Source organism: Macaca mulatta, chromosome 9 (assembly GCF_049350105.2).
Source record: "Macaca mulatta isolate MMU2019108-1 chromosome 9, T2T-MMU8v2.0, whole genome shotgun sequence".
NCBI lineage: Eukaryota > Metazoa > Chordata > Mammalia > Primates > Cercopithecidae > Macaca > Macaca mulatta.
Window position 1 is genome coordinate 51,223,757 of NC_133414.1, and position 18,116 is coordinate 51,241,872.

The following is an 18,116-nucleotide window of genomic DNA, read 5'->3' on the forward strand; positions in this document are numbered from 1 at the left end:
TACCACAGACTGGCAGTGGAGTGAAACAAAAGGCCCAAAGGCTCCTTTCCTGCCAGTTCCGTGTGAGCCTCCACAAATGACAAACCCCTGAACATGGCCCTTTGACCAGATCCCTCCCAAAGGCCATAATCTTCTAGTGGGAAAGCTGCCCACTTATCCAGAAGCTGTCAGTCAGGACAGGGGCTCCTCTTTTGATAGTTGAGGTGGGGACATAGAGAGGCATCCCGGTTTGGGTGGGTGGAGAAGAGGCTTTCCAGGAGGATGAAAACAGGCGAAGTCTGAACACACAGGAAGCACTGGGCACAGCATGAGTCTGGGTGGTGTAAGGGGGCTGCAGGTCCGAGGGTCAGCACGGCCAGAACAGGATGGCTCTGAGTGCTCCTGAGAGCATTTGGGGACCAGGAAAGTGGCCCCCCATTTATTCTGAAGACTGCATAGACCTGTGTGAACCCGTTATGGCAGGCTCCAGCTGCATCTTGAGAAACCAGGGCAGACTCAGAGAACACTTGGATTAAAGACACCTGGGAGGGAGGCTGAGATGGGCAGATCACTTGAGGTCAGGAGTTCGAGACCAGCCTGGCCAACATGGGGAAACCCCATCTCTACTAAAAATACAAAAAAAAAAAAAAAAAAAAAAAAAAAAGCAGGTGTGGTGGTGGGCACCTGTGATCCCAGCTACTAGGGAGGCTGAGGCAGGAAAATCGCTTGAACCCAGAAGGCTGAGGTTGCAGTGAACTAAGATCGCGCCACTGCACTCTGGCCTGGGTGACAACGAGACTCCATTTAAAATTAAAAAATAATAATAATAATAAAAAGACACCTGAGAACCCCCAGGCTTGAGGTTTCTTCCAAAACTTTGAGAATCATGGAAATGGGTCTGGCTTGACAAAGCTTTCTTGTCCACAGTGTAGATGGTAGATGAGGAAAACCAGGTTAGAGGCAGATGCTGGACATGGCCATCCCCAGGGGATGGATGATGCCTTTCAAAGAACTCGGCCCCAGCTTGTGGGTGAGGCAGGTGTGTTCCAGGAGGCTGAACTGCACTTGCAAAAGTCGAAAGTCCACCGGGATCCCTAAGGTTCCGGGCCTGGCATCTGGCCTTGGGACAGCAGCAGTGCTAGATTTCTGCACAGACTTTGGGTCGCCAAGTCTAGGCTGAAAACTGTATTGTCTTACGCCCAAAAGAAAGCCCTGTCTCTTCTGTCCTTTGAAGCTCAGGGAGGTAGTAACCAGATGGAACAGAGGTGCCTTTCCACTCTCCCAGGGGATAAACTGTCAGTGGGGCTCAGTGTGTGGAAACTGCTGCTCTGAAGAAATGGAGCAGTGAGGTCTGCTGGTCTGGAGTGCTTCACACACACAGGACACCAGTTGAGGCATAATTCGAACAAACACATACACAAATCCATGTCTATACTTTTAATATATGAAGAAATAGATAACATATATAAATATATGTATCAACATAAATAAATAAAAATTAAAACATAGATATTTATACATGAAACTTCTAAGAGCTCTTTGCCTTTGTGGTGGTGTGCCTCCAGGCAAGAACAAGAAAGCCTACACATGTAAATTAATACATAAAAAGATGTATTACTTAGTAAACATATATAATCACATAGATTTATTTATAAATATGCATGTATGTATGTACATATATTCAAATATGTATGTATGTACATATATTCAAATAGATATGTATATATATTCATATATACATCATAAACCCTCAAGCATGTGGGTATATACACACATACACACGAATAAACTAAACATAACCCAAAAATCTCACACAAAGACACACACACACCCCCACACAGATGCACGTACTTTTACACTCCTGGTCATTGGGCAATGCTGCCACCTACTGGAATGGAGCCAAAAAGCCACATTGCATGACCCCTTTGCAGATGGTAAACACTCAGCCATCCCTTTGAAGCAGGGCCAGTCCAAAGGCCATCATCCTCTGACTTAAAAGCTGTCCACATCGCCAGAACCTGTCAATCAGCATAGGTGCTCTTAGGTGGTTGCATTCAAGGGTGTCTTTCATGGCTGACTGAACTACAAAGGAGCAGGTGAAGCTTTCTCAGCACAGCTGCATCTTCCCAGTTCACCAGAGGAACCTCACTCAGTGGGGGCTCAGGGATTTGGAATCTCTGCTATTAGGAAACAGTGTGGGACACTCTGTAAGTCTGGAGCGTTTCACACATAGAAGACATAAGCAAAGATATAACTAGAAATAAATATACACACAAATATGAACATTTAAAATGTCTCATGAACTATGTGACACGTGAATATGTGCATCAACATAGAAATAATTTAAAACTGATATACAGATATTTCTACATACAATACCATAGTGCTTTTTACCAGACTGTGGTGCTGCTTCTCTATGCAAAAGAGTAAAAATCATCTACACACACACACACACACACACACACACGGAAACTATAATATTGTACCCAAAATATACTTCTTTAACATATTTTGAGATGACCCTTCAGAGGGCCTGCAATCAGAAGGAGCCCTGCAAAGTTGTCTTTTGCAGGTGAGATTCGCAACTTTGTAGAAAAGCTGCATTGATAGAGTCATAATTGAAGCTCTGAGGCCCTCCCTTGTCTGGATGTAAAAAACCGAGAGTCTGACACCTTTAAAGGTCTGAGAAAAAAAAATTACCAACTCTTTCTCTGAGGGCTACTACCGGTGACGATTCTTGTAAATAACAAGACCACGTTTCCTAGCCAGGCCTTTCTGTCTCCTCTGTTAACTGGTTTTGCCAGCATCCCCTGTTTTGCCACTATCCATGCCCCTATTCTTTGTGTTACCTTAAGATGTCATAAAACATCGACCCTTTGCTTCTGTCTGAATTCCTATATTCTGTATATTTCATGTGCACATATTCCAAATGTATATACATTTGCATGCTTTTTCTCTGAGTAATCTGCCTCTGGTCAAATGTTACTTTAGAGAAACTCAAGAGGGCAAAGGAGAAGTTTACCCTTGGCCTGTACAATATATCTATACCTCAATAAATAGAGATATCATATATACAGACACATGTATACAATATATGGGGATAAATAGGTAGACATATATAAATTTAAATATATGAAATAAACACAACCAGAAAATAAACACACACAAACACAAAAACAGATGCAAACACATTTACACTAGGGGCCACTGGGCCATCTTGCCACCTGCTAACGTAAAGGGAGCCACAAAGGTCACAGGAATATGTTTTGTTTTGTTTTGTGGGTTATTTTTATTTTTATTTTTTTGACACGTGGTCTCACTCTGCTACGCAGGCTGAGATGCAGTGGCATGATCTTGGCTCACTGCAACCTTTGCCTCATAGGTTCAAGCAATTCTCCTGCCTCACCTTCCCCAGCAGCTGGGATTACAGGCATGGGCCACCACACCCGGAAAATTTTTGGATTTTTAGTAGAAACGGGGTTTCTCCATGTTGGCCAGGTAGTCTCAAACTCCTAACCTCAGATGATCTGCTCTCCTCGGCCTCTCAAAGTGCTGGGATTATAGGTGTGAGCCACCATGCCCAGCCCAACCACAGGAGTTTTACCCTGTCACTTCCATGTGACCCCACACTGATGGCAAACATCAGCTCACCACTTTAACCAGACCCAGCCCAGGTGCCGTCACCCTCCAGTGCAAAAGATGTCCACATTCCAAGAACCTGGCAGTCAGGATTGGTGCTCTCCTTTTGAACACCTTAAGAGCATATGTGGTGTCCCGTTTAAGTGGGTGGAGAAGAGCCTTCGTGCAGAAAAAAAACAACGGCCAGGTCTGAGCCTTCAGCATGTGCTGGGGGCAGTGTGAGTGCATGAGAAGCATGATGGCAAAAGGCTGAAGGGACAGTGAGGCCAGGGAAGGTCTCTGCTGAGGACCATTGACAATTTTCAGGAATCAGGAAAATGGGTCAGACTCTGAAGGCTACTCAATTCTGAGGAAGTTTGTTCCAGCCAGTTTCATCTGGACTGAGAAAACTCTGCAGTTGTTCTTGAGGTACGTGAGGAGTCAGGTGCATGAGGTTTCTTTCGTAAAAATAAAACACATGGAAAACAGAGTTCTGGCTTTCTAGACTCCAAAATAGGTGGCAGGCAAAGAAAACCATGTCAGAAAAAAGGCTGTTGGACACTGCTGACTCAGTGAATGGATAGTGTCTGTCACCAAACTAAAACTTAGCTTGTGCAGTGATGTGATGCTGCCATATCAGATATGAACTGTACATGCACAAGCCAGGAAGCTACAGAGAGCCCCAAGGCCCTGGGCTAGGGATCTAGCCTTGGCCTGAAACACTGCTAGCTTCCCAGCTGGCCTCTGCATCCCAAGGCCAGGCTGAAGTGCATGGACCTACAGAAAGCCCCATCTTTTCTATTTTTAAAATCTCATGGAGGTACCAACCAGATAAGACTTGAATGGAAAAATCACCCGATATTACCCAGTTCCATAGGCTTTTAGCATCTCCATTCATCCCGGAACATCCAGTCAGCTCTCTCTGCTGTGTCCTAGAGCACCAGGAAACGAATAAATAGTCCTAGAATGAGACACAAAGGATAAAGCCAAGTATTAGAGGTGAGTGGCAAGGCAGGCAGTGGCTCTTCTGCCTCATCCCCTCTGCATGAGCATTGTAGGGAGGAGGTCTGGGTGACAGGAATCATTTGAAGTCTCCTCCCTCCTCACTGGAGAGTCGTAAGACCTGAGGTCTACAAGGAACCTACCGTCCTTGCCTTTGTTGGGGGTTACTCAGCAGCCAACTGCCTATGCTCTGGGTCTTTAGTTCGGATTTTGATGATTCCTGGGGGTGCTATAGAGTCATCATGTGCCTTGACAGTAAGTGTGTGGGAGCTAGGTTTAGTCTGGCAGAAAGAGAAGTACAGGGACTCCTGAGGAGCAAAGCCTCTTCAGGAAAGAAGAGTTGAGCTCAGGCATCTCCTTCAGAAGTGCTGGCTCACTGCTACTTCTACACCTCACCGTACCGGGGGAGTCTTCTCTGAGGCTGCCCTGGGTCCTGTCTGCCTGGACACTCACCCTGCAGATAACTCTCTGCATTCAGCAGGGTCTGGCCCAGGCCTCTCCTGGGGACTGGAGACCACTCTGCTCTTCTCCAGACACTGCAGAATTCTGGGGAGGAGAGGAAGGTAGAATAAACACTTTCTTCCTGCTTCTCTAGGTTGCTGGGTCATCTCTCTCCCCCTTTTAGCTGCAGACTCACAGTCTACCCCCTTCTTCTTCTTTACAAGCCCCTTAGGTCCTCCAAGGACCAAAGTAAAAAAATGTTTTAAAAATGTGTAGGTTCATTCTACTTCCACGCTGCCATGTAACTTCCCTGAAGTGACACGCACAGGTTCTTCCATCGGCTTGTGAGGAAGTTTCATCTGCTTGTGGAAAATAAAAGACAAACAAGGGATACAATTCAATATTTTAAAAAATAATATTTAGGAAAATCAATCCTAAAGATATTGATTATAAAAACCCACTATTTTGGTATAAATTTGTCAACCTGAAATAATCAAAGGAAGAGAATCTCATTTCCAAGAGTGTACTCAAGTGAAAGCTGGGAAAACCCCTTCATCTTGGTAAGTGCAGGAGTGAGAGAAATAGAATGCATAAGTCATTTATTTATAGACAGCCATCCACTTCTTAGAATATGCTCACTGTATTCACACAACACTGTTTTTGAGGCCTACTAATAGTGCTTTGTTTATATGTATGTATGCATATATGTGCACAAATATCCATTTCCTATAAAATATATAGTTAATATAGCTATGTTACATCATGATGAAATTGTGTGTAATCACTATAATATAGAGAGAAAAATATATACATCTATAAATGTAAATGTATAAAATAAACACAACAAGAAAATAAGCACACACAAAAAACAGTTGCAAATACACTTATACTAGGGACCATTGGGCCCTCTTGCCACCTGCAAATACATTTATATGACATTGTGTGTAAAAGCTATGATATATATAGAGAAATATATACATATGTATGTATATAAATATAAATGTATACAAGAAACACAACCATATCTTATGCATAAAATCTCCAAGTAAAGGTTATCTAAATTTAGTATATATTTCAGTACAATAAACATTGCAAATAAGATCTTTGAAAACGTCCTCTGTGGCTTCTTGTCAGGGGAATATGCCCAGGATGTGATGACGGGACATAAAGTATATGCATAATTATTTTCACTAAGTATGAAGAAAATCACCAACTGGGTCTGCATCCTTGAGATAAAACATGAACACGTCCACATATATTTCTACTAAATTTGGCATAAGCCAAATTTCTAAAATTAATAAATTGATATAAAGTGTCCTTTTTTTTTGAGATGGAGTTTCACTCTTCTTGCCCAGGCTGGAGTGCAATGGTGCAATCTCTGCTCACTGCAACCTCTGCCTCCTGAGTTCAAGTCATTCTCCTACCTCAACCTCCGAACTAGCTGGGATTACAGGCGCCCACCATCAGGCCCAGCTAACTTTCTGTATTTTTAGTAGAGATGGGGTTTCACCATGTTGGCCAGGCTGGTCTTGAACTCCTGACCTCAGGTGATCCACCTACCTCGGCCTCCCAAAGTGCTGGGATTACAGGCGTGAGTCATCGCGCCTGGCGTAAAGTGCTCTTTTGTGCCATTTATCTGATCACTAATTTTTCCAAGTTTCCCTTCACATATTTTTAATCTATTAAAGTTTTTCCTACTTTGAATTACATTCATATGCTTCTCAGTGTTCTGTTGGATTTCACAAGTCTTTTCTTGTTAATGTAAAATATTTTCTTAAAAAGGAATCATTAGAATGAGTGTTCTGTGTGTCTAAAAATCCTAGTTTCTTCCGGATATTTATCCTCTCATTTTTTGTTAGTTACTAGAGCCCCACATATTCAGTTGATAACATCATCATCCATGTAAATACTACACTTCTTAGCTTCCCTTGCAGGACAATGTGCCCGTGGAACTAAAGCTGGGAAAGTGAGAGAGGCAGAATTGTTTGTCTGTGACTTATAGGGACTTTCCTTACTGGAGGAGTTCTTTTGTTATTTTTTTTTTTCCCTCTCTCTCTCCTTTTTCATGATTGCAGCTGGGGATGCAGTTGTGTTTCCTGGAGCTCCAGCAGCCATATGTGACTATGAGTAAAGGAGCTGTGCCCTGGGCAAAGTGCGGAGTTCTGGGGAGTGCGGAGTTCTGATGGCTTATGAAGCAGAGCCGCCACACCAAATCTGGATGGCCAAGCCTCTGTCTGATTTTACATCAGCAAAAAGTATGCTAATTTGTCTAAGGGATTGTTATTTGGGGGATTTTCTGTCACATTCAATTGAACCTTATTCTATGTAGTGGAGGCTGTACATAGATCTACTCCATAAACACAGATTATAGAGAAGAATCATGAATGACACAGGCAATGTGGCTTTACCATCATGAATTGGTCAAGATTATTCCATTTTCACTTCTGGGTACCTTGAATGTAGTGTTTGACACGTGTTTCTTTTTCTTTTATCACAAGTTTAGCTCATTTAATGACTGTTGGGCTAACCATGGCACATTCTTCTTCTGCATGCACCGTACCCTACATCCAGGTTCATGTCACTGTGTGATATCAGTGTCATTGTGACAGCTATAAGAGGATACAGGAGCAACAGTGCAACAAAGTCACCTCTTGGCTGATGTGAGTATTCCCTTAGGTTTAAGTGAACAGGAAAATGGGAGCTCAAAAACAGTCTGTCAAATGAGGTCGCAGAAACTATGTGCAAATTTAATTTAAAATGCTGAGCTCTGTCCTCAGTTGCACGTGCCTCTGCACAACAGGTGTCTATTCGGGAAGGGCAGTGTGGTTCTTCTCACATATTTTCCCTTTGTTTTCTCCCAGGCTTCGTGTGAAAGCAGAAGACCCATGAGAGAGCATCTGGAGACTGGCCCTACACTGCTTTTCTCCACAGGAATGTCACCTGGGCATTGCAGCCACGTGTCCCAGGTGTCACTGAGGAGGGCTGCGTTCCCATCTTCAGTGAGGCAGAGCTGAGAGAAAGCAGGCGGGGTTCACAGTTGCCTCACCTACTTGTTTAAGCAATACATTAACAGTTCAAACTAAAAGAAATCTGAGATCTTATTGAAGCATTTAGAACAACATATAAAGCGCAGATCACTTTTAAATATTTGAGAATGCACACAAACCACATGAAGCTACTTTTGTTAACAGTATATGTTCACAGGATCTTACTGTGTTACCCAGGCAGAAGTGCTGTGGTACAATCATAGCTCATTGCAGCCTGGAACTCCTGGGCTCAAGCAGTCCTCCCAAGTAGCTGAGACTGCAAGGACACGCCACCACATCTGACTATTTACCTATTTAATTTTTGTAGAGACAGAGTCTTACATGTTGCCCATGCTTTCTGGAACTCCTAGTCTAAAACAACCCTCCTGCCTCAGGCTCTCAAAGTGCTGGATTACAGGACTGAGCCATGGTGCTCTGCTAGCATTTTTTTTTTAAAGCAATCACCATTTGGATTCTTAGTTTTCTTAACTTTTAGGTTTCTAACAGTTCAATACACATTCAAGTGCTCCTTGGAATATTTTTTTCTGGTTTAACTACTGGTTTAGGCAATGTCTATGGCTTATTTTAGTGCTAGTCTGTATCCATTTGGTTAGAGTACGTATGAGTAAAGCCAAGGTCATTCAATGACTTCACTCCAATACGTTTTCTGTAATCTCTAATTCTAAAATTGCCTAATGATTTTGGGGGAAAAAAGTGCTTTTGGGACAAATACTTCAGAGTCCCTACTCTGCTAATGCAGAGTCAGTCTTAATTAATAGTAAAAATGACATCGTTTTGCTTTATTCAATGAGATTAACTGAGCAAACATTTATTGAGCAGCAATTCTGGACAAGACATTAAGAAACATACAAAATGGGCCAGGCTCGGCGGCTCACACCTGTAATCCCAGCACTTTGGGAGGCCAAGGTGGGCAAATCACGAGATCAGGAGATGGAGACGATCCTGGCCAACATGATGATGAAACACCGTCTCTACTAAAATACAGAAAATTAGCCGGGTGTGGTAGTGGGCACCTGTAGTCACAGCTACTCTGAAGGCTGAGGCAGGGGAATTGCTTGAACCCAGGAAGCAGAGATTGCAGTGAGCCCAGATCGTGCCACTGCACTCCAGCCTGGCGATAGAAGGAGACTCTGTCTCAAAAACAAACAAATAAAAAAGAAACATACAAAATGATAATAAATTGTATTGACATTAGGAAGCTTAAGGGAAATATGACATATTAATAAATTACTACAAATTAAGGCATAATATAATAATGGAAGAGAATAAAGTATTTTATTAAACATGTTCTACCACCCACAATTCCAAATGTGCAGCTTCACTCAGGGGAAGTAAGTTTCTAGGCCAGCAGCTAAGGATGCATTTAGTTTATTTTCAGCCTCTCAAAATGCAGTTCTGTAATCAGAATACAAAAACAACCAACAACAACACTAGCCCAAACTTCATTACATTTCAGGTAATACTAAAAGTCATACAATGCTTATAACATAAAACTTTGTTGTGGAGAGTGTATTCAATAAACCTTATGTGTAAAGCAGTAAGAGCTCTTTGCCTACAAAACATAAAAAGTAATTACAATTAATACTCTTCAATATATCTAAGATGCATTGCTATCGTTCACTGACTTGCTCAATTGATCCTCTCTCAGTCAACTCACGGCTCTTCCTTACCACTAAGCGGCAGTAAAGGCTAAATAATGATGCAAATCTACTAAAGCATTCCCGATCCAAGTGAAGTTTTCCCATTATTTACACTTAATGAACAAATACATAAATAAAGGTGAGATGGGATTTTAAACTTCCACATTTAAAAAAAAAGGAGAGTGGAGGGAAAAGTGGGGAGGGGAGAAATAAAGACACGTGAATAAAACGTTTGCTTTACCATTTATCTTTCAAAATGACATGGAATGCCAATTTCAAGATCATTTAATCTTTAAAAAAAAAAAACAAAAAACAAAAAACAAAAAACACTGCAATCTGAATACCGTCCTTACAAACCTGCCAATCGCTGGTTCACTGTAGTAGGTCTCCCATGTTGCTTATATTGTCACTGAATTACACTTGACCCTTTCATAGGATTACCCTCCACCCTGTGGGTCTTCACTAACTAGGACCCCATCTGCCTGCATGCCGTGCTCACCACTTTCCTTGCCATCTATTAGCTCCTTCTTTAGTATTTGATCTTCAGGTCCCCACTTCCCCTTATAGCTCTTTCTAGCACTCTGGTTTTCTCTGTTCCTTGAGCCGACCGTATCCCAGATCAGCTCTCAGAGATGAAAATGGGGGACTTCAGGAGGGAGAAATCAAAGGAAAGCTGTTATTATAACCCTTCCTATCTTATTTTCCTATAAATTTCTCCCTTTCTGTCTACAGTTTCATTTTGCACCAAATTTCCAGAAATGTAATTATTGTGTAAGCTGTGGGAAGACTGCACTTTGTTTGGTTTAGAAATATTTGTTTTGAGTCTTTCCACCAGTTTGGAAATTCATGCTGCAGATGGCGATGCTGCTATTGACATGTGGGTTGCAAAAGCAACCCACTCATATTTGTTTAAATGTATACTTGTTATTCAGCACCATTCCACATATAAAAAGTATCTATTTTATTACGTGACTTTGTGTAGCAGTGTTAGCGTATGTACATATGCGAACATACACTATTTTATGTACTTTCCTTTTCCTTTTCATTGCCTTCAGGATATTATAGTGATTTTTTGAAATTACATTATGGGTATGTTATAGCATAGATGATGTTCACTTCAGGTGGGAAAGGACACATTACAAAATATTGGCTATGAAAAGGGGCACAGACGTCTGTAATCCTCTTACTTTGGGAGTCTGACGTAGGTGGATCAGGAGTTTGAGACCAGGAGGTCAGGAATTTGAGACCAGCCTGGCAAACATGGTGAAACCCCGTCTCTACTAAAAATACAAAAATTACCCTTTATTGACAGCTCCTCAAGAAGCCGGAACTCCTCAAGATATGTCCTTAGCTCTCTATACGTCCAGTGATGCTGGTACAGGGCCTGGCACATACCCTTGCCAACTAACTCCTTTTGCAATGGATGTGATGTGGATTTCAATAGAGGCCACTCAGTGAAATGCACAATTCACTAGGTGATTCAGTTACTGTAATTACTCTCCAAGTCAACCCTTTCACAAACAATCATGATAGAATTATGAATGAATAATGGAATTAGTATGATTTTACTTGTGTATCTACCACAGAGTTCAGTTAAATTAGCTTTTCTAAAAAGTGATTTACAATCTCTAAAAAGAATCTAAAAGGCATCAAATGTCCCATTTATCACAGAAAAATCTCTTTAATAAAGAAACCTTCAAGCTCCACATTCCAAGGGTTGTTCTTTGATCTGCCAGTTTACTGGTAGTTGGAAACATTGCCAATAGAAGGAAATTGCTTTTCCAAGGGGGAAAACAAGAATAGTTCTGAACAGAATTTATTTGAAAAAAAAAGGTATTTATTTTGAAGCAAGAAAATAACTCCTTGTTTTTGATATTGCAGTTTCTGGCCTAAATGAATTGCAAAAATTCAGACAATGACAAGCTATTTTAATGACATTATCAAGTCACACTCCATAAAAATGGATCTTGAGAGTAAATCCAATCAACTCTCCTAGCAAAGCCATCCTCAAAATATTCTTGACATTGTAATTTTATATGCAAATCCATTGTTTTTAATTTTTAAGAAAAAGAAATTCCGTAGTGCCCATGCCTATTTGGAGTTACTCCAAGGGGGGTAGAAAAAGGGAGGTAAATTTGTTTACAATTTATGTCAGGCACAGTGCTAAACACTCTAGTACACATAATTTTAATCCCCAAAGCTGCCTTTCATGGGAGGTACTATTATGTGATTTAAAGAAAAATAGATGAAGTGATGAGGAATTGGGGAGATTAGGAAACTAGTCTGACAGCAAAATTGGGTTTGAGTCCCCATACTGTCTGTCTCTAAACCTTATTACCTTTCTGTTAGACCAGGGGAGCTCTTGAACAGCTCTGAATTCAGCTTTAGGCCTGCTCTAGTCATTTCGGTCTCTCCCCACCATTTTTTTTTTTTTAAGTGTCTCACTCTGTTGCCCAGACTGGAGTGTAATGGCACAATCACAGCTCACTGCAGCCTCTACCTCCTGGGTTCAGGGGATCCTCCCACCTCAGTCTCTTGAGAAACTGGGACCATAGGTGCTAACCACCACACCCAGATACTTTTTTTGTATTTTCCATAGAGACGGGGTCTCACTGTGTTGCCAGGGCTGGTCTCAAACTTCTGAGCTCAGGCAATCTGCCTACCTCTGCCTCCCAAAGTGCTGGGATTACAGGTGTTAGTCACGGCACCCAGCAGGCCAGATCTCATTTTAAGAAAGGAGAATTTAACCTGAATTGATATTCCTTGTTACCTTTAGTCGTTCATGAACTCCTCTGATCCAGCTTCTGTGCCAATACTTTCTTAAAATGGTTGTCATCCAAAGGAACGAGGCTGTTCTTCATCTTTACCTTTCTTGGCCTCTGCTTTACAATTTAATAATATTGACCACTCTTGCTTTGTAAAAGAATCCCCCTGCCTCTTGACTTCAGGGATACTACACTATTCCTGGTCTTCACATTTATTTTTTCATGATGCATCTGTTTCTTTTTCTGCCCGTTTTGCCCTCTCCAACTGCCTCCCTGGGTACCTTTCGTGGAGCTGAGAGCCTGACTCTCTGGAATCCATGCTGACTTCCTCTAAGAAAGCATCCTTTCTCTTGCTGGAAGGAAGGCTCTTTGCTGCGTCCTCTCTATTCAAGGAGTTGTCTTCCCACTGGAACTCCATTCTATTCTCTGCCCACTGCAGTCTCATTTGTCTGTCTTGCTCTCACCAAAACCACACTGCTATTTTTCTGGTCTCCCAGCCTTAGCCCTTTTCATAGTAAAAGCATAAGCATATCTTAAGTACTCAAATGGGTATTCCCTCCACAAATTTTCCTTCCTTTTCTTTTAAAACAATTTTCTTTTAAGTTTATGACAGTCCTAGAACTTAAGTTTCTCTTGCACCTCTCTTGTCATCTCCACCATGGCTGCACCCCTGATCCGGGTCTAAGAGTGGCCTCCTCACCTAGGAGTGACCTCTCCCTGGAGCCCTCCCAGCCTCCTCTCCTTCTAGTTCCCACACTGCTGATTTCAGATTAGTCTTCTCTAGCTACTGCTCTCATCACATCACTCATTGGAAAACCTTCAACAACTCCTTATTTTCAGTCACACAAAGTCTAAAGTCATTAGTTTGACTTTCAGGAACCTTTGTAATCTCAGTATTTCTCTACTTATGCCATCTTATTTCTTGCTACTCTTTAGCACTATTCTGCTTCAATTCAGCCAGCCTCTTTACTTTTTTTTTTTTTTTTTGAGACGGAGTCTCGCTCTGTCGCCCAGCCTGGAGTGCAGTGGCCGGATCTCAGCTCACTGCAAGCACCGCCTCCCGGGTTTACGCCATTCTCCTGCCTCAGCCTCCCGAGTAGCTGGGACTACAGGCGCCCGCCACCTCGCCCGGCTAGTTTTTTGTATTTTTTTTTTAGTAGCGACGGGGTTTCACCGGGTTTGCCAGGGTGGTCTCGATCTCCTGACCTCGTGATCCGCCCGTCTTGGCCTCCCAAAGTGCTGGGATTACAGGCCTCTTTACTCTTTCGAGAACACGCACATATCAAGTTCAGTGCCTTTTTGAAAATGTTCACCTTGCTTGAATTCTCTCCTGACTTGAGTAAGCTTTCCCTCACTCTATCATGTCTTTCTTGATCATGCCAGAGTTTCATGAACTTTCTTTCCTTTTAAGCTTGCACATTGCTTCAAGCCTACATCAAATGCATTCCTTAGCGATTAAATGCTTACTATCCTGAACTGCACATTCTTAATTTGCATGTGTCATCCCATAATTTTCCAATCAGACTTAAGCTCCTCATAAATGGAAATCTTGTCAGACTTTTTCTCCTGAGAGTGCAGTAGTAAATGTTGATTGATGCTACTTAACTTGCAATCTGAACCCATATAACCTGATAGGTATAATAACTTAATATTAAAGAGTCTTAACAATTGAACAGAAGTTTCTTGATTTACGTTTTTAGTTTTATTTTTATTTTTTGAGACGGAGTCTTGCTCCGTCACCCAGGCTGGAGTACAGTGGCAAGCTATCAGCTCACTGCAACCTCTGCCTCCCGAGCTCAAGGGATTCTCCTGACTTAGCCTCCCTAGTAGCTAGGATTATGGGTGCCCACCACCGCACCCAGCTAATTTTTTTTTGTATTTTTAGTAGAGACGGGGTTTCACCATATTGGCCAGGCTGGTCTTGAACTCCTGGCCTCAAGTGACTCGCCCACCTTGGCCTCCCAAAATGTGGGGATTACAGGCATAAGCCATCGCGCCCAGCCTTAATTTACTTTTAATGTGATTTCAGGACCATTTTGCTATCTAAACATAATATGATAAGCAAATCTATAAGCCTAAGAAATAGACAAATTAAGAGGTGATTATTTGTGTCACTGACATTGTTTATTTTAGGATTTGCCAAAGTTCCTTTGAGTATCTCTTTCCAGAAAATTGACCTTCCCATAGATCGTCTCTTGCAAGACATTGATGAATAGGAGATTTTAATGCTAATGTTAGAAGCCAGTCACACAAAATATTTGAGTCACCCATGTTAAAGATTAATTTGATATGAAGGTAGGGCATCTATAATATTAAATGTTGCATCATTGAAGAATATGTCATTTAAAAAAGCAGTAGTACCTGTACTCACAATTTTCAGAACTTCCTGTAATGATATAAACTGGAATACACTATATTAGAGTCTGGGATGAGTAGACTCAGTTAAAAAATAAAACAGCCTTACCTTTACATGATCATAAAGGCATCTTTGCCGAGTACTTGCTGCCTCCAGAGCAAACGTATTGAAGGTGAGGTGAATTAGTTTGTTTACAGGTAGAATTATGATCCATACACAGTTTAAATTCTTGTCATATATTCCATTCGAATCAGAATCAGGAAAGGCAAAGATATTATTCGACCTGTCAGATAACCACCACATCCTTGCTGAGGCCCTGCATTAAAACAAAGACACATCACTATGCAGACCAAACAGAACAGACCTTACATTGCACATGGAGGGTTTTTAAAAGAACATAGTTTCCATTTTCTGTCACACTCTGAGAACATGATCAGATCATTCTCTCCTGGGCTCCCTCCTTTCCTCCCTCTCTCTCTCCCTTCTTTTGGTCCTTCCTCCCCCCAACCCCGCTATCCGTCCCTCCCTCCCTCTATCCCTCCCTCCCTCGCTCTTTGCTTTGAGAGCAGAGTCTTCAGTTCTCCTTCTTACTCATAGAGTTGCTGAGTGGGAAAACACATGGGGTTCTATATATGTTTTTGGAACTGCTGATGTGATTTATTGAAGATTTTCCTAGCCTTGAAAAATCCAATTTTATACAAAATCAAGTATTTTGCATAATAAAACTGGTGGAAAATGTTCATATGTTTTACTTTTATATTCCGCTTTTATGAACACTGTCAAACTGAAAACTGAATTTATGAAGAATTTACCCAACACACCAAGAAAACTGCTGCCAACAAATCTTTTATTTACATAGTGTGATTGAAAGAGTCTGAGTGGCATTTAACACTGCAGTCCTGTTTATATTCAGCCGCATTCTATATTTAACTTTTTCTTTTCCAAAACATGAGAAGTTAAAGAAAAAAATCTTTATGGAAGAAAAGGCCTTCTTTGAGATCAAAATTTTATAATTCAGAATAAAAATACAAAGGAGAGATAAATAATTATCTCAAGATAATTAAATGGTCTACCATAAAAACATACAAAAAACAATTCTCAGAACATAGGATTTTGTTTTGTCTACTCCATGGCCTAAGCAGATAGCTCAGAAATGATTTGAGAAGAGCTTAAAGGGATGAACAATTTGTTGACAATTTTATAAGAAATGGTGAGGATAAAATAAGCTCAAAATAGCCCTAGTAGGAATAAGAATTAAATAGGTACTGAAAGTAATGTCTGTAAAGCTTGCATTCTACACAAATACAGGTCATTGCTAGTTCCAAAGTTAAACTTCACTGGGATTGGCCTTCAGTCTATTTTTCTTATTCCAGTTTTTGCTCACAGTGAAAGGACTGCTTTCAACATTAGGGGGTGCTAAGATTTTGTACTTGGACCTTGGCAGGAAACATAAACAATGGTGGCTCTCCTCAACTCTGACTGTAAATCCAATGGATAGCAAATGGCCAGGGTGATTTTTGTTACAGGTACATTACTTAGTAGGTCAGGCTTGCCCTGTCCATAGCTTCTAAGTCAGGCAAAACCATAGAGTATTTGCATAGTCAGACATTTCTCAAAGTTGAAATGCTCCCAAAGGCCCAGTCCGTGATAGACGTATTCACAGATGGCATCTAGGACAAAATTATTCTGAAATGTAAGCAATACACAGTGATGAACCACATGTTGCTAATGATTCTGCTCATCTGAAATAGGCCTGCAAACTAAAGAGAGAGTTGGAGTTTTTGAAGTTTGAATAGCTTTGATTTCAGTGTGAACTGATTGTTACTTAAGGAAACCACTTAAACTTATCGGCTTTCATAGTACAGAAGAACAATGACTGAGGGTATGAATGGATTGGTAAATTTATTTATTACATATAGTTTTAATATTCAAGGAAGTATATTTAGTATTTAAGTAGAAAAAGATCAATGATAATCCATCAGTAGTGATAAGGCATAGATAAACAATGATGACACAATTTAGAAAATGATAGGTTCAGTAAAAGAGGCAGAAAACTCTTCTAGCTTTAGAAAAATGTGAAGATTACTTTGGGCTACGAGGATCTCGACTGTTCCAAGGAGGATGTGACTTGGATCTGGGTCTTGAAGCATAAATAGAATAAAACCATGTAAAAATGGAACTGGTATTGGCAATTCCAGCCTGAAGGAATCTCATGATCCAAGTTTAAATGGGCAAGAATTTACATTGTATGTATGGGCAAGCGTAACTCTGAGAAAACAATAGGGCACATGAAGGAGAATAATGAGAACTAGGTTTGGGAAAACAGGATGAGGTCTTCTATAGAGGGCCTCAAATGCCAGATTATATAGAGTTTGGCTGTTAGACTATGTTGTGTGGCTAATGGGATCCATTTGAAAGATTTTTAATCAGAGAAGTGGTAGAATCAGGATGTACTTGCTAATCAAGTCTGATCTAAAAATTTATCCAGAACCAGCATTTTACATGTAAGGGAATGGGACTGAAGGAGATGAGACCAGGTAAAAGGACATTGCTGTGGCAAGGGCTGCAAGTAGGAGCGCTGAAGAGTTCTGGAGGTAGGTAGACAGGCAAATGGTGTTACTGGGCATTATTCTAATAATACATCAGCTTCAAAAACTAAATGTTATTTTATCACTGCTTGTTTATTAATTGTTACTAATAAGTTCATAATGGCAAAATGGCAATTGTACTTGGGCACAGTGAATGCCATTACACACACTTATTATGTAGTGCTACTACTATGACTAATGCCATAAGGCACACACCCTCATTCCAGGGAACCCCAGAACAAGAATCACTGATGTGTTTGCCATGGATTGAGTGGTAGATTGACTGATCCTTCCTTCCTTCCTTCCCTCCTTCCTTCCTTCCTTTCTTCCTTCCTTCCTTCTTCCTTCCTCCCTTCCTCCCTTCCTCCCTCACTCCTTCTTTCTTCTTCATTTCCTTTCCTTTCCTTTTCTCTCTTTCTCCCTCTCTTTCTCTCTTTCTTTTCCTTCCTTCCTTCTTTCTCTTTCTTTTTTCTTTTCTTTCTTTCCTTCTTTCCTTTCTTTCTCTCTCTCTCTTTCTTTCTTTCTTTCTTCTTCCTTCCTTTCTTTCTCTATTTCTTCCTTTCTCTCCTTCTTTCTTTCTTAATTTCTTTCTTGCTTTCTCTCTCTCTCTCTTTCTTCCTTTTTTTCTTTCTTCTTTTTTCCCTTTCTTTCTTTCTTCTAGATGAAGACTTTCTATGTTT

General features: G+C 41.0%; 1 protein-coding gene across 2 annotated transcripts in view; it reads right to left on the reverse strand.

Annotated features, from left to right (window-relative positions):
- Positions 1–1,732: 1,732 nt before the first annotated feature.
- LOC114670113 (cubilin-like) overlaps positions 1,733–18,116 on the reverse strand; it is a 34,960-nt gene continuing 18,576 nt past the window's right edge. For both annotated transcript variants that reach the window (XR_013397796.1, XM_077945527.1), the window contains exons 3-6: positions 14,957–15,164; positions 5,053–5,145; positions 4,453–4,558; positions 1,733–2,159 (exon numbers count right to left, since the gene is read on the reverse strand). Coding sequence is in view for 1 of the 2 variants with exons in the window: in XM_077945527.1 (XP_077801653.1) it covers positions 5,074–5,145; positions 14,957–15,164 (280 nt within the window). In the remaining variant the exon portion in view is untranslated. The remainder of the gene's footprint in view (positions 2,160–4,452; positions 4,559–5,052; positions 5,146–14,956; positions 15,165–18,116) is intronic.